Below are 15,103 nucleotides of genomic sequence, written 5' to 3'. Positions count from 1 at the left end.
AGGCTCAGCAGACTCAATGACAGCCGGGTCTGGCGGCTGAGTGGACCAATACATCCATTCTAGAAACTTGTGATCTCAAGGCCACAAGTTCAAATCCAGGTGGGTCTAACTCAGCCTTTTATCCTTTGGAGGTTGATAGAATGAGTATCACTGAGTTGGGTAACAATCGGTGCTTAATTTGAGTCAGTGGTTTCCCGGTGCTCGCCACCTGATTGTCAAAACGTATGACAGTCTGCCACATGGTGGCGTTGTCTGTCTAATTTATAAATGAGCGCAACAGTAGTATATTAATTCAATATACATTAAAAGGGACTTGCACCTGCCGCCCAAACCATTATTATAGTATTGGGCACCTGGAATTGTCAGAATCGTCACACTTGGAGTGTGATTGTCAGCAGTAGTGTTGATAGTGTCATTGGCAGCTCTGGCATGACGACGGGTGGTGCAAGCTGCAGTTGCCTCCCGACAAGGGCCCTGGGACTTATGTTTTTTTGTTTTACAAATTGAGGACTGGTTACAATAGACACTTGTTATTTAGCGGCACAATTCTTCAACGGGTGAATGTGTGCTTTACAAATACACATTTTATGCTGTTGTGAATTATGCTCTCCACCCCACTCCCCACATGACCCAATACTAACTGAGCATCGAATTGGTATTAGCACCCTCTAGGACATGTTGAGGCTAATCAGAAGGACTAGCAAGACTGAAATCACTATCCTGTGTTAGCCTATTAGCTGTCGAATATTGAAGTCTTACAATTTGCCTGAAGCCAAGTGGCCATACCTACCAAGAAGAAACATACCTGAAAACTGAACCAAGTCCCATCACATTCAATACCCACATATCTTCTTTCCCTAATACTCTGACCCAAACACTGTGTAGTGTTCTTACTTAAGGTTTCTGTGCCTCCATGTTAAGTTGATGATGTCAGCAGCTGTGGGTGTTCTTTTAAAGAATGTGTACTGAAGAGAATGTTATGCGTTGAAGCTAATGTCAGTTGCAATGGCTTGGCTGGAGGATGAGGTCTCAAGTTTACTCTCTACATTAAAGAGCCCATATTCAAACTACTGCTTCCTGCTTCTTCAGTTCGGCATCTATACCTCATTTTGGCGACGAGGATGGGATGTCCTTGTGTATGGTTCTAGCTTACGTGAGCATGATGAGAGAATGGGTCTTATACTTTCCAGATTCCAAGATCATGGCCTTACTCTTAGATTGGACAAATGTAAATTTGATGTAAAAGAGATTGAATATCTGGGTCATTCAATCTCTGGTTCGGGGATCAAACTAAAGCCTTCTTTAGTTGAAGCCATCTCCAATCTCAATTATCCGGTGAGCAAAGATGAACTTACAAAATTTTTGGGTATGGCAGAATTCTACAATAAATTTGTTCCTGGTTTCGCTAAAAAAACTGAAAATTTAAGATCTTTGTTAAAAAAGGGGAGCGAGTTTGTTTGGGATAAATCGTGTAGTGTTGAATTTGATTTAATCAAGGAATGTTTGAACAAAGCACCCAACCTCTCTAGTTTTGATCCCAAGAAAAAGTCCTTTGTCATGACAGATGCTAGTGGCAAAGGTTTAGGGGCTGTATTATTGCAACCAGGGGATAGTGCAGACAATACTATTTTGTTCATCTCAAGACCTCTTAGGGGGGCTGAATGCAACTACTCAGTCGTGGAAAAGGAAGCTTTGGCTGTATATTGGGCCATTCGCAAGCTCAAGAAAGTTTTGTGGGGTAAAGCTTTCTCAGTGATTTCTGATCACAAACCCTTGAAGGAGGTTTTTGGGAATAAAGGGATTGATCGGGTGTCACATAGGATAAGGAGATGGGTGGTTGCTTTGCAAGATTTCGAGTTTTCTGTCTCTTATTTGCCGGGCGCTAGTAACATTCTAGCAGACTGTTTATCGAGACTCGGTGGTTTATCTGACTCTGAGGGTGAAGAGGATAGTTATTTTCTTGGAGAGGATTTTGGAGAAGACATACAAGTGTGCTTGGTCACTCAAGGTGTGGTCACTGAAGAGGAATGGTGTGTGGCCTTGTCTGATGATTCTGTTTTACAACAGGTCGTTTCCTATATTCGTGATGGATGGTGTGAGAAACGGTTGTGTGATGAGGAGGTTAAAGGGTTTTGGTCTATCAAGGAAGAATTATCTGTTTCCAGTGGTCTTCTTTTTAGAGGAAGCAGATTGATTGTCCCTTTGTCTTTGCGTAAAAAACTTGTGGATAATGCACATGCAAGTCACATGGGAATTGCAAAAACCAAAGAGAGACTTAGAGAAAACTATTGGTGGCCTGCGATGGATACTTTTGTGGAAAGGTTGGTGCGTGATTGTCCGCAGTGTGCCAGTAGTGATAAAGTTTTAAAATGTAGGACTCAACCGATGCTGGTAAGGAAGCAGGCCACTGGTCCTTGGGTTGATATTGCTGTCGACATCTTAGGCCCTGTTAAGGTAAAGTCACAAGATCGGTATGTCCTAGTTTGTGTGGACATGTTTTCCAGGTGGCCGTCTATCAAGATCGTGAATTGTGTTGACTCCTTATCGGTCATCAATTTTTTGGATGATTTGTTTGCAAATGAAGGGTTGCCAAATTCTGTGCTGACTGATAATGGGGTACAATTTGTCTCCAGAGTGGTTGAAGAGTTTTTGAGTGAGAGAGGTATCACCCATAAGCGGGCATCCCTTTATCATCCGGAATGCAATGGGGTGGTTGAGAGATTCGTGAGAGTGTTGAAAGAGGCCATGCAATTAGCCTTGACTTCTAATTACAACTGGGAAGAAGCTATTAAGAAGAAGGTGTTTGAATATAGGTTTACCCCACATTCCTCTACGGGCGTTTCTCCTTTCACTTTGTTCAAAGGAAGGGTTGCAGGCACTCAAGTAAATCCTCTTTGGGTGTCCTCTAAGAGGTTAGAAGTGGGTGGTGTAACTGGTGAAGATGTTGATTGGAAGAACCATGAGTTAAATAAAATGTTGAAGAGAAAAGACATTTTTGATACGAGAAAGGCTGTCAAAAGAACTGTCATTCAAGTGGGTGACATGGTAAGGATAAAACTCCCTGAAAGAAGGTTTGGTGTATCCAAGTTTAGCCAACCTATCAGAGTTAACAAGCTTCTGGGCAATGCGGTGAGAACGCAGGATCATAGGGTCTGGAACCTCAATAGAATTGTGAAGTGTCCCTCTATGTGTGGCCAGGATGTTACCTCTGGGAACCAAGATAACCTCTCACAATCAGAAGGTATGAGACCAATCAGAGTGAAGAAAGTTCCCCTTCGACTACAAGATTAATTTTATGGTGTTCTTTCTAGTGCTTATATGTTGTTTTTTTTTTTCTTTTTAGTTTGATGGATGAAAAGGGGAAGGTGATGTAGTGTTCTTACTTAAGGTTTCTGTGCCTCCATGTTAAGTTGATGATGTCAGCAGCTGTGGGTGTTCTTTTAAAGAATGTGTACTGAAGAGAATGTTATGCGTTGAAGCTAATGTCAGTTGCACTGGTTTGGCTGGAGGATGAGGTCTCAAGTTTACTCTCTACATTAAAGAGCCCATATTCAAACTACTGCTTCCTGCTTCTTCAGTTCGGCATCTATACCTCACACTGCTCGATAAGAACCTGGCAGTGCCCTCTCATTTGTGAAGGTCACAGAGCTGAAAAAGGGCTTGGAGTTGCTGACCTGGCCCACAGAATAGCCCAGCGCAGAACATGTCGCTAGTTCTTATCTTGCTCTATAACCCGAGAAGGGCCACGCCCAAAAATGTTCTTTTTCTGTTCAGGGTTTAACCATATATATTGAAAATGTTTTCAGTCTGTAAACCCATAAAGTTTTCATTGCCTTTTAAAACAGCTGCCTCTTTGTTCTGATAAACACACAAGAAGATGTGTTATTTAAAGAATATTTACAATTTGTTTCATTATGTAGTATGCTGGGTGAAAGGGGTCACACATTACAAAAGTGGCCGGAGGTTAAATTAAAATTTTACAAAGATCACTGCAACAGGTACAGGATAGTGTAGGGATAGAAAAGACAGTAGTTCTACTGTCCTACAAGTGAGCTGGGGTAGAGTCACAGTGAGTTTAAGGGGAGTCAGTGGGCTCAGACGCAGCAGTGCAGTGCTGGGTGGCCCACCTAGCCACAGGGTCCTTCTAGCAGTAACCTTGCAGTCCCCCCGCTTCTAGATGTGACGAGAGAACGGGATTTGATGGGGCGAGTCACTCCAACCTGTGCTGGTGCTCCTTCACCACCAAACTCAGAATGACCCTGGAAATCTCAAAATATTTGAGAAGAAATGACCCTTAGGAAATGACAAGTGAGGGAGATGGGAGATTATAGTTTGCTTCAGAAGATGTTGCTTGAAGCAAACAGAAGGGCACGAAAGAGGAAAAGTGTCAGACTGCGGGCGGTCTTTTCTGAAAAATTCTGTATCTCTGTTTGCTACTTAGGCCCTCGCTGCAAATGGCTGGGGATACCACATCTAGCACCGGTGATTAGCAACACCACAAAGATGCACAATTCCGTGGTGCGGTAAAACGGACGTCTTCTGTGGCGCACGCTGAGGAATGGGAGACGACCAGAGACCGGTGCTCCTGCTGTCAATTCCCGTGGAAGTCCCTCATTTTTGCATTCTCATTAGCTGCCTGTTCCATGCTATTTCAGGGGAAGTGTGCACGGGGAGCTCAGCCACGAGCCTTTAAAGCATTACGTGTAACCCTGAACTCCTTTCATTGGTCGATCCGGAATTACCTTTCGAATCAGAATAAGGGTCACAGAGGAGGACAGGGCTGGAAAGAAATTAGATTTTAACTTTTTTATTTGGCGTTTCCCCTCAGGGAAAGTTGAATTACCAATGTTAGAGTCAAATATCTATATATTTTTTTCTTGCTCCTCTCAAAATGAATGCAGTTAATCACACTTAGGAGGGATCACCTTAAAACGCAGATACATTAGCATGATCAACATATACCATCTCTATAGAACTGTCATTTCAAAGTATTCAACAATTATCAATGCCTATTTCTGGAATCACATACGAGTACTAATTTTAGGTGACAAATGCAAAAACAGCAGTTGATGGACAGAATGCAGAACAATGTCATACATTCACCCCATTACAGAGATCTGGGCCTAAATCCATCGTTTTTTTGCTCACCATGCCATTCCAGTTTGAACCCAGCCATATGCAAATCAGTCTTGACCCTGTGCCTCATAGGAACAGTCCAGCCCGAACTGCCAAGCCAGGTCCTCCCTGGACTGGAAACAAGCATCCTAGGACCGGTTTCGGGGTTTCACCCCTCTTCAGCCAGGATAGCTTGATTCCAGTGGCATGGAGAACACGGGACCCACATCTGGGCATACCCGTCCCACTCGTGGTGACAAAGACTGGGGGTGAATGTTTTGATTTGTTCTGCATTCCATCCATCAATTGTGTGTCTTTTAATTTTCGGGTCAGCCCAAAGCCCTTTAAGTATTTACAAATACAACCACAGAACACATAATGCAGAGCGTTTTGAGTGTGACTACAAATCTGATGGTGATTGCAACAAAGCCCTCTCAATGCACACACTGCATTCTCTAGGTTCACGTCCTTTCCAAACCAAGAGTCTTTTTTGAGATATTAATTGCATGAGACTCTGCACTTCTTACAAGCTATGTATGGTTTGAGTCTTCCCCTAATAAATTCTCACTCTCTCAAAGTAATGTAAGATAACCTGGCTCGGCAAAGCTCCAACATTTTGTTATCTAAAGCAAACAAAAAGACAACCAGGAACTTAGTTTGCACTTTGTAAAGACATCATTGTTACCACCAGTGAAATATTAATACTTACAATAAATCCGAGCTTTTTGTAATCCCTAGTGTACATTGATTTGCGTTTCTCAATGCTGCCGCCAATGTTATTGAGTTCAGATTCGGCATCAAAGGCAATTCTTCTTAGTTCAAAGATGATGTCCCTCTGGGCCTTTAATGGGAGACAAGAAAGAGAACAAAACCCACAAGACTAGCTGAATTTAGGAAGTTTTGTATATAGCATCATAAAAAATGTATTCACCATCAATTAAATGCCCTGTATGAATCACCACCCATTCAGGCGGCTGGTACTATTTGGAGGCCTGTTGACACACGCACTGTTTCTAGTCATTCAGTAACCGCATTTGCATCTGCCAACAACTTGGTTCAATGTACAATGTGCAACCCCAATGCTTGCTTACTTTTAAATTGGACTATTAGGGGCATAAAACACAAATCTACAAACAGACTTTTAGTTTGAAGAAAATGGTCAATTTAGTTTACCATGAAATGGGATCAATTTAAAGCAGGAAACAAACCCAAAGCCCATATTATAGAGGCACTGACTGGCCAATCCTACAGCCCTGCTCACTACAACAAATATGCTCACCCATCCTGAAATACAAGAGTTGTTTAACTAGTGCAATAAAGACATCCCCTTGTCATACTGACTAAGGGCTTTCTCAAATGTTCTCTTCTGCCTTTCAAGTTAGTCAAGAGCGACCTGCAGAAACGCAGCCTTTGAATACTGCCCACATGTGAACATGGTTCTCGAGGTACCAACTTGTGGTCTTTGTCCTGAAATGTGTACTTTTGTCTCATACACTGAATCTATTCCATGATGATCCCACATCTCAAGGTAGATCATTTCAGAAAGCCTCCAGAAGCGTTACCTGGTCCTGTGGATCCATCTTTGTCATCATCCTCTCCTCCAGAAGATTAAATGTGAGCACCTGTAAGACGTACAACTGGTGGGCCATTTCACCCACGACGGCATCTTGGGACCTTATCATATGCTGCAACAAAAGATGTACCAGTGTCAGTGTAGGTCTCAGGGGATTCATACCCACTTTCAACATGCATTTCACTGATAAGTAACACTGCATCACACCACTGCAAAACAGAAACACAACGAGTGTTGTTACGGTGATTGTGAAGTGGAGTACACAGTTTCTAGCCTTTGTGGATTCAGCAAGCAAAACTGTAGCAAACTTTAAGGGAGGGTGAACGTGAGAATTTACAATAAACAGAGTTCCTTCTAAAAAGTAGCAACTGTGAGAGAAAAGTGCAGGTTGAGTGAGAACAAAGGAGGCCTGGGCAAGCATATTGAAGTCTTCAACCAATCAAAATCATGCACACCGTTAGGTACTCGACATCATTAAGTTGTATTTTGCAAGCGTGCAGCGCATCTGCTGTAGTCCTACCTCCAAGGGCTGAAATCCTTCTTCTATACGGAAGGAAGGGTCCGAAAACAGAAAAATCACAATTTAACTTGCCTGAAATCCAGGACAGCCAAGGAATTCAGTGTGAGACATTAATCATACAATACACTCATATCACCATTCATGATGATCACATTAAGGCCCCGATTACAGTCCGGCCGCAAACCCCATTTTGGATGCAAACTGCTCCCTGAACACGAAACAGGATTATATGTCAGTTGCAAACTACGTATGATGCAGGAATCAGCACCCATGATTTGTGGCAAGATACAACCTTCAAACTGAAAGCAATTCCAATTTGCATGCACCAATACTTGGTTAAATCATATACAAGTTGCCTGTACATTCCCATTCAGTGGACTGTAATTTTGAATTTGGTGCATACTGCACACCTGCCAAGCAGAAAAATGGGTGCACAATTGGCACCTGTGATTTACACCCCCTAACTGTAACCGGGACAGAAGTGTTTGTTTTTCTGTTGGATTCTTGCGTCTGATGTGTGAATCAATATTTGGGCAAAATAAACATGCCTTATCACTCACTACCAGAAATGTATGTTTCCGAGCGATGACGTGTTATAGGATTATAATGCACCTTTCCTTAATAGCCTATGTGAACATGTCCACACTACAACGAGGAAGGATCTACAAGTCTGCATAAGCCCGTCCTCGATGCTAATGCCAATAGGTCTTCTCGTCAGCAGATGCACCTCAATCTTTAAGTCAAGTATGGGAAAATTCTTCTCCTTATACTAATGTGACACTATATTCCCAACTAAAGTGTTCTTTAAGTAGAAAATAAGAAATCGTATTCACACATACAGCATTTCGTACTGAGACATTTGCTGTCGAATAGAACATAATTTAATGTGACCCCCGCCCCCCAAAAAAACACAAAATGTTTTCCTGGGTCTACCTCACTAGAAAAATAACGGACTTTAGTTGCAGATGCAGCCCTAACTGAGAAAAAATAAAACACTAGCTCTTGCAGTCTGTAGGGAAGCATAGTTAAAAAAAGAATCCTTCTTGACAGTCCTAAACGTGTATAAAGTCGCGGGACCGTGGTTTAGAGACACAACAGTCACAAGAGTACACATTTTTCCCAGGGCGACTCTTGGACTAGTAGTCTGTGGTGTCCGCCCTTCAGACTCGTCGGACGTCCTCAGTGCCAGAACATCTCTTCCACATGAAGAAGTCAAAGGGGCCTATTCCAAAAGCCACTTGAGCGAGTAAAGTAGAACTACTGCATGTACTATATGTACTAAAAAACGTAATTCACAAACCTCCAGCTGGAGATCTCGGCCTCTCCCATCTTTTGTGTAGGGATATCACGACCACGTGGGAGTGAGTGGTGGGAATGGAGAATACTCATTCTTAAAGGGGTTGGGTCAGTGGCATAGCTAGGAGTGGGGGGGCACTCTTTTAGGGGGCGGCAGAGGTGAGCAAGTCGTCTGTCGACTACCACCTGCCCCCAAGAACAAGTCGTCTGTGGACCGCCACTCCCCCCTTACCTGGGATCGCCCTGGCGGGAATAGGTCTAGCTACGCCACTGGGTCGGGTCAGGGCTTTAAGTGGGCCAAGTCCCTCGGAGTCTCAGACCCAGGAACAAATAAAATTGGGCATTGGAACGGGTCTTTGTTAGGCCCTAAATTCATGTTCTCAACTTTAATGGCAAAAACACTGATCAGTTTCTGAACAATGAATATAAAAACGTTTTGGTAATCCAGGTCAGCAGTTTAGATTATGTGTTTTCACTTTTTAATTTATTTTCCAGCCCCAAGGAGTGTTTGCTGTTTCCAGGATACTGAGTAGAATATTACGCTTTGTATAGTGCACACTTTGAACGGACTCTCCTGCAGGTGGCTATGGAGTTGAGGCTGAAGGCATTGCCATTGTGGGTCAAAAAATGTGTTCAGAATAGATGCACATCCAATCATTGGCCTCGCTGACGAGCACACAGAGTGTGTGTGGCGGCGGTACACAGCTGTAATAATATTGACAAGGTGAAAGAAAAAGAAAAAGCAGTACTTCTAAGTGAGTGTGTGCCTTCTGTGTTTGTGGGGTGGTGAGGTGAAGGAGATGCGAGGAACTACAAGCAGGAGAGAGTGTAACGAGGGTACTGAAGAGGAAAGAGATGAGCTGTAAGACAAGCAGATGGAAGAGATGTGGAGAGATAAAGGGTGTACATGTCTCACATATTGTGAGCATAACAGGAGTGTTTGAAACATTCTTAAGACCATTACTCCTTACACAGGCCTCAGCACGGTTTAAATGGCAGTCTTACATGTTCAGAATTGAAACATTTTAAAAATTATTTACAAAAAAATATTGTGGCTTCTCGTGAATTTTAAACAGCTAACAACCACTGACAAAGCCAATACTCCCGTCTGGTTTTAGGTGCATTTCATTTGTTGTGTTATGTATCTGGATGACAGAAAAGAAAGCTGAGAGAGGAGCCAAAATACCAGTAGGGTGGCACACTATGGGAATCATAGAAATTATGTTTAAGTCATGACCTAATTACATAGGTCACATTTCTTTTAGAGGCATCGCTACTCTTTACAGCCCTCTTAAAACCTGGATGGGGTAAAAGAGAACTGAAAAACGGTTTAGGGAGGGAGATGCCAATACAAAATGCACACCCAAAAAAAGAGTAACACAATTGCAGTTCGTAAAATGCACATTTAAATCTACTACAGTGGTACTACAGACAAAATAGACTCAAATGTACTCCAGCCCAGTCTGGGTGTAAATTGTGCACCGCACATGGCCAACAACTGGTACTGCAACACATTCCAACAGAAATCAAAGGAGGGAGGCACTTACATTAATACATAGGGAAACTTGTAAATTAAGTTAAATAATATTTTAAATTAAACTTTATATATATTCATTTTAATATTTTAAAAAAAAGTTATTATTTATTGCAATACAAGAGTAACAAACAGTTCCAGCATATTGGACATTGCATAGTAATCGTTACACAGCACATCACATTGCATCATAGAGAATAGCAGCCAAATTCCATATCCATGGATTGAAGGTAGTAGAAGGGTACATTCTATACCTCATTCGTTAATAAATCAGGGTGTCCGTTCAGATAAGCAGTTAGGGGCTCCCAAAAATTAACAGGTTTGTAAGCGGTAGGTAGTTCTTCTGTATATAATAAAAAATGATCTCTACAGTAGATAGAGTCCATTATCCATTGTTTCACTGCGGGTGCTTTCTTACTGTCCCAGTGCATCTCTACTCTGCGTTTCGCCAAGAGTAGTGCTATGGCAGCAAACTTTTTCTTCACGGATTTTACCGGTATCACATGGCTCAATAAGCACAGTTGCGGTGTGCAATTCAATTTACAGTTCAGAATCTCACCTAGCAAATTTACCACATGGTTCCGATATAGCTGCACCCGCCCACACCCCCAGGCAAGATGAATAAAATCAGCTTGATCCAGCCCACATCTTTTACAGTTTGCGTCTTCACGTAGACCATATTTGTATAATTTCAATGGGGTGTGGTAAGCCGGATGTAGTTATTTGTAATGTATACTACGTAAATTCCCGTTGGGAGTGAGCAGGATAGTGAGTGCACAACAAGACTGCCAATCTGCCTCGCTGAGAGGTGCATCTAGCAATGCGTTCCATTTTTCAAGGGGTTTTAACGTGCTGGTGCCAATCTCAGATTGGACAGTTCTGTAAAGTTTCGCTACCATATGGTTGTTGTCTGTGTTAGTAATGAGTAATTGTAACGAGTTAAGTGTAGGAGGTTCAGTTGGGTAAGAAGGATACAATTTCTTTATGGCTTCCCGGGGTCTATGATAGGTGAATTTAAATAACATTGTCTGGTTATTGACATAGGAGAGATCATATGGGGTGATGAATATGCGGTTAATACAGAGATCACCCATCCGGGTGATGCCTACTTGCTCTAGCAGCTCTATACTTCCTCTGTCTTGAGTGACCGATAAGGAGAGGTGTCCAGTCGCATGCTCGGTGCATAGATTGGGAGCTTTTTCTCCATCTGACCAATACGTAGCCACGCGTCAGTGGTGGTACGGATCGTGTTAATCTCCTGCTTGGTCAGGTGTGGTTGACGATATGTCAGAATACTTGTTCATTTAATGGGATTGGAATCACCATCTTCCACCGCTAAATGTGGCATGTAGCGAACTGGGTGATACCAATAATAGGTATATTGTGCTTGGGCACATAAATAGTATAAAAACAGGTCAGGGACCGCGAACCACCCCAGAGGCATATGGTAAGGTGAGTGCTTGTAATCGTATCCGTGCTTGTTTGCCCGCCCACATTAATTGTGTGAGAAGTGCACGTAATCTGCGAAATATCGGGGCCGGAGGGGTTATTGGTATATTTGTAAAAGATATAGTAGTTTGGGTAGAATCATCATTTTTATGAGAGATAGATGGTCTGCTAATGAGAGGGGGAGCGTGATCCACCTATTTATGTGTGTTTCAATTGTATCCATGGCAGTACCATAATTTGTTCTTGGTACTATTTCCTGATCGCGATGAATACAGATGCCCAAATATTTAATGGGGTCTGTCTGCCATACCAGCGGGAATTCCAGTTGCTGTGGTTTAGTGACTTCAGTCAGTGGCAGCATGGCGGATTTGTTCCAATTAATCTGTAGGCCAGACTGCCTGACAAATTTGATATATTCTCTAAGGAAGGGTCCAAATTCGTGCCTGGGTCACGGACTATAGAGCACCATATTGTCCGCATACATTGAGATGCCAGTGGGATGAAGGTGGAATCTCAACGCAGTGTGCGCATATCATTGGCGTATTTTGCAAGCCAGCAGTTCTATTGCGATGGAGAATAGCAGAGGCGATCGCGGGCAGCCCTGCCTCATGACTCTGGATGTTTAAGACGCCTGAAACGTGGCCATTTACTTTTATACGTGCAGTTGGTTTGGTATATAGCAACTCAATCCAATTCAAGAGCATCGGTGGTAGACCAGTTTGTTGTAAAATTGTAAATAAATACACACACTCAATAGAATCGAACGCTTTGGCTGCATCTAGGAGGACAGCCTCCGCTTCCAACTCTAGATTTAATTGATGTAGGAGTGCAAATATGGTGCGCAGATTATGCGATGTCGAGCGATTTGGCATAAAACCAGATTGATCCGGTAGGACTATAATTTACATATAAGGCTGTAATCTTGTGGCAATAATCTTGGCCAGTATCTTAACGTCGATATTGATTAAGGAAAGTGGCCTATATGATTCTGCACGTTCGGGTTGTTTGTCCGGTTTTAACGGGGCTACGATCAGTGCTTCCCGTAGTGTTGACGGGAGAATCTGACTGTTATAGGCTTCATCATACATTTCAACAATATGGGGGCCGATCAGTTCTGCGTATGCTTTATAGAATTCCCCCGTAAAGCCGTCGGGCCCAGGGGTTTTGCCATTAGGTAAAGACTTTATGGCGGTCTGCACCTCCTCCACTGTGATGGGTCGTGCCAGGAATACCCGCAGGTTAGTGAGCCAAACAAGTGCTATGTCCTCTAGATAATCTAGAATTTCTTGTGTATTCGCTGTGTCACGTGCAGAATATAGAATGCCATATGTTTTAATGGAGGTGTCCAGTATACCCGGATTATCGTACTGCGATGTGTCATTTTCAATACAATATGTTGTTTGTGTTCTATGTGTATCCGTTGCGCCAGATGGTGAACAGGCCTGCCCCCTTCTCCCATTCTGCTGGCTGTCTGTCGGTGGGTGATGTATTTCATTTCATCATCTGCTAGCTTATTATATTGGGTTACTTCGTCCCTAATTGCACCTAAAAGAGTCGCATTTTGGGTGGTATCGTATTCAGCTCCTAATTGTTTTACCCGGGCTTCGCTATTACTCAATTGTGTGCGTATGTCTTTTATGATACCAGCAGTTGTGCTAATACATATACCGCGCAAGGTCGCATTAAAGGCTTCCCATAAAGTGCCAGCACTATCTACTGAATTTTTGTTTAGGTGGAAAAAGTCTTCTATGGCTTTATGAATGGTCTCTTTATATATAGGGTCTAGAAGACAAGTGGCGGTGAATCGCCATATAAACGGAGGGAGGTGTGTAAGTAGGGAATTTAAAAGTCAGAACGACCGGTTTATGGTCCGATAGCGTTTTTGGTAGGTGCTGTATGTCTTGCACCCATGCACAAGTGGGTTCCGTGAGTAGCCAGTAATCAAGTCTAGCCCAGCTGCCATGTATGCTGGAGGAGTGGGTGCTTTCTAGCGTCTGTGGGTTGCACATTCCCCAGATGTCATGCATATGGAATTCCATCATCCCATTGAGAATAGCAGAGGCAGTACGATGATGTTGTTCAGTGGTTGCATGAGATCTATCACATGTGTCGTCAAGTGCAACATTGAAGTCCCCCCCCCAAAATTAATTCCATATGTGGGAGAGCTCGAAGTGTGTTCCATACGTTAGTGAAGAAGGCAGGGTCATCGATATTGGGGTCCTATGTGTTAACGATGCCTACCCTTGAACCATTTAGAATGCCTGTAATTATGGCATATCACCCATTGTCATCAATTAGAGTTTGTTCCTGTACAAAGTTTGTCCCTTTACGTATCAATGTTATAAAACCTCTGGCATATGTGGAGTATGAGGAAGAGACCACCACCTCTGCCAATCTTTTCCCTAGTGCATCTGCTTTCATTTTCAGAAGATGTGTTTCTTGCCACAGAGCAATATTTATTTGATGGCTATCTAGATATGCAAGCACCTGTCTAATCTTACGGGGGTTAAGTCCCCGCTCATTCCATGTGACTAATCTCAGTGGTGTGGAGTTAGCCGTCCTGTGCATCCGGAGAATATTCTCGATCTTGGATGTGTTGCATAATAGTACCTTGTCTACCCTCAGGAGTTACTGCTATTGTGGCTGTGGAATTGAGTACAATGTACATCATCATAAGTGTGTTGTGTATTGAGATCTTAGTAGTTGCCTGGATAAACATAACATAAAACCCAACTGTCCCCAACCACCCACTTTAGCATCCCAACCATGCCAAAGACATCCCCAAAACTTAAATGCAAACGGAAACAGAATTGCAGTGGGGTTTACCCGTTAGGGGGCAACTAGGTGCTCCGTGTTCCATCTGCATGCAGATGGGGCCGGAGCGACTGAAATGCACAGAGTTGCAGCAAGTAGGTTGTTGTTTAGAGAAAGTCATTGCCTACTAGTAACGTACTTGACACCCTGAGTTTCGTATAATGGACCAAAGATAACAGATAATTTACAAATAGAGCAGTGCATTGAAGGGTCACAGCTTGCTCAGTACCTGCATCCGTTCTGTAGTCCAAACAGGGTAGAGTATACATTTGTAGGATTTTTTAATGAATATAATACCTTACCCTATTCCAATGTTCAATCAAGGCACCAACCTCAGGTGTTCAGCATAGTAGCGAGGTGTTCTAAGAGATCAACTAATACTGGTCCAACTCATAATAAAGGTCATCTGCTTGACCCTATTTTTACCAACTTTACTGAGCTCAAATGGCACAATACGTCTCCCATTTGTTGGTCAGATCACTATTTAATAGAATTGAGTATTTATCTTCTTCCTACTGCCTTCACGACACCCGCCGTTACTGTTATGTCGAGAAAAAATTGGAAGTCACTCGACATGGCCAAGTTCAATGAGGCACTTCACGAAAACCCTCCTAGGAAGGTCCATAACATGAACAGCCTGGCGGAAGCCACTCACAAATGGCTCAGCGATGCTGCTGACTACGGTCTACCTACCACTTCTATTAAAGGTAATAGACACCGTCTTCCTGCTCCATGGTTCAATGATCTACTAAAAAGTGAAAAATCAAGATGCAAGGCATTGGAACGTAAATGGCGCAAAGAC

At 42.9% G+C, this 15,103-nt stretch overlaps 1 protein-coding gene across 6 annotated transcripts in view; it reads right to left on the bottom strand.

Annotated features, from left to right (window-relative positions):
• Window positions 1-15,103, bottom strand: part of ELMO1 (engulfment and cell motility 1) — a 1,282,006-nt gene that overhangs the window by 788,731 nt on the left and 478,172 nt on the right. For all 6 annotated transcript variants that reach the window (XM_085607465.1, XM_085607469.1, XM_085607468.1 and 3 more), the window contains 2 exons: window positions 6,678-6,800; window positions 5,825-5,956 (listed from right to left, as the gene is read on the bottom strand). In XM_085607465.1, the coding sequence (XP_085463591.1) occupies window positions 5,825-5,956; window positions 6,678-6,800 (255 nt within the window). The remainder of the gene's footprint in view (window positions 1-5,824; window positions 5,957-6,677; window positions 6,801-15,103) is intronic.

The sequence above is a fragment of the Triturus cristatus genome, chromosome 5_2 (assembly GCF_964204655.1).
Source record: "Triturus cristatus chromosome 5_2, aTriCri1.1, whole genome shotgun sequence".
In the NCBI taxonomy this organism is placed as follows: Eukaryota; Metazoa; Chordata; class Amphibia; order Caudata; family Salamandridae; genus Triturus; species Triturus cristatus.
The sequence above is the reverse complement of the archived record's forward strand: the minus strand, read 5'-3'. Positions and strand labels throughout refer to the sequence as shown.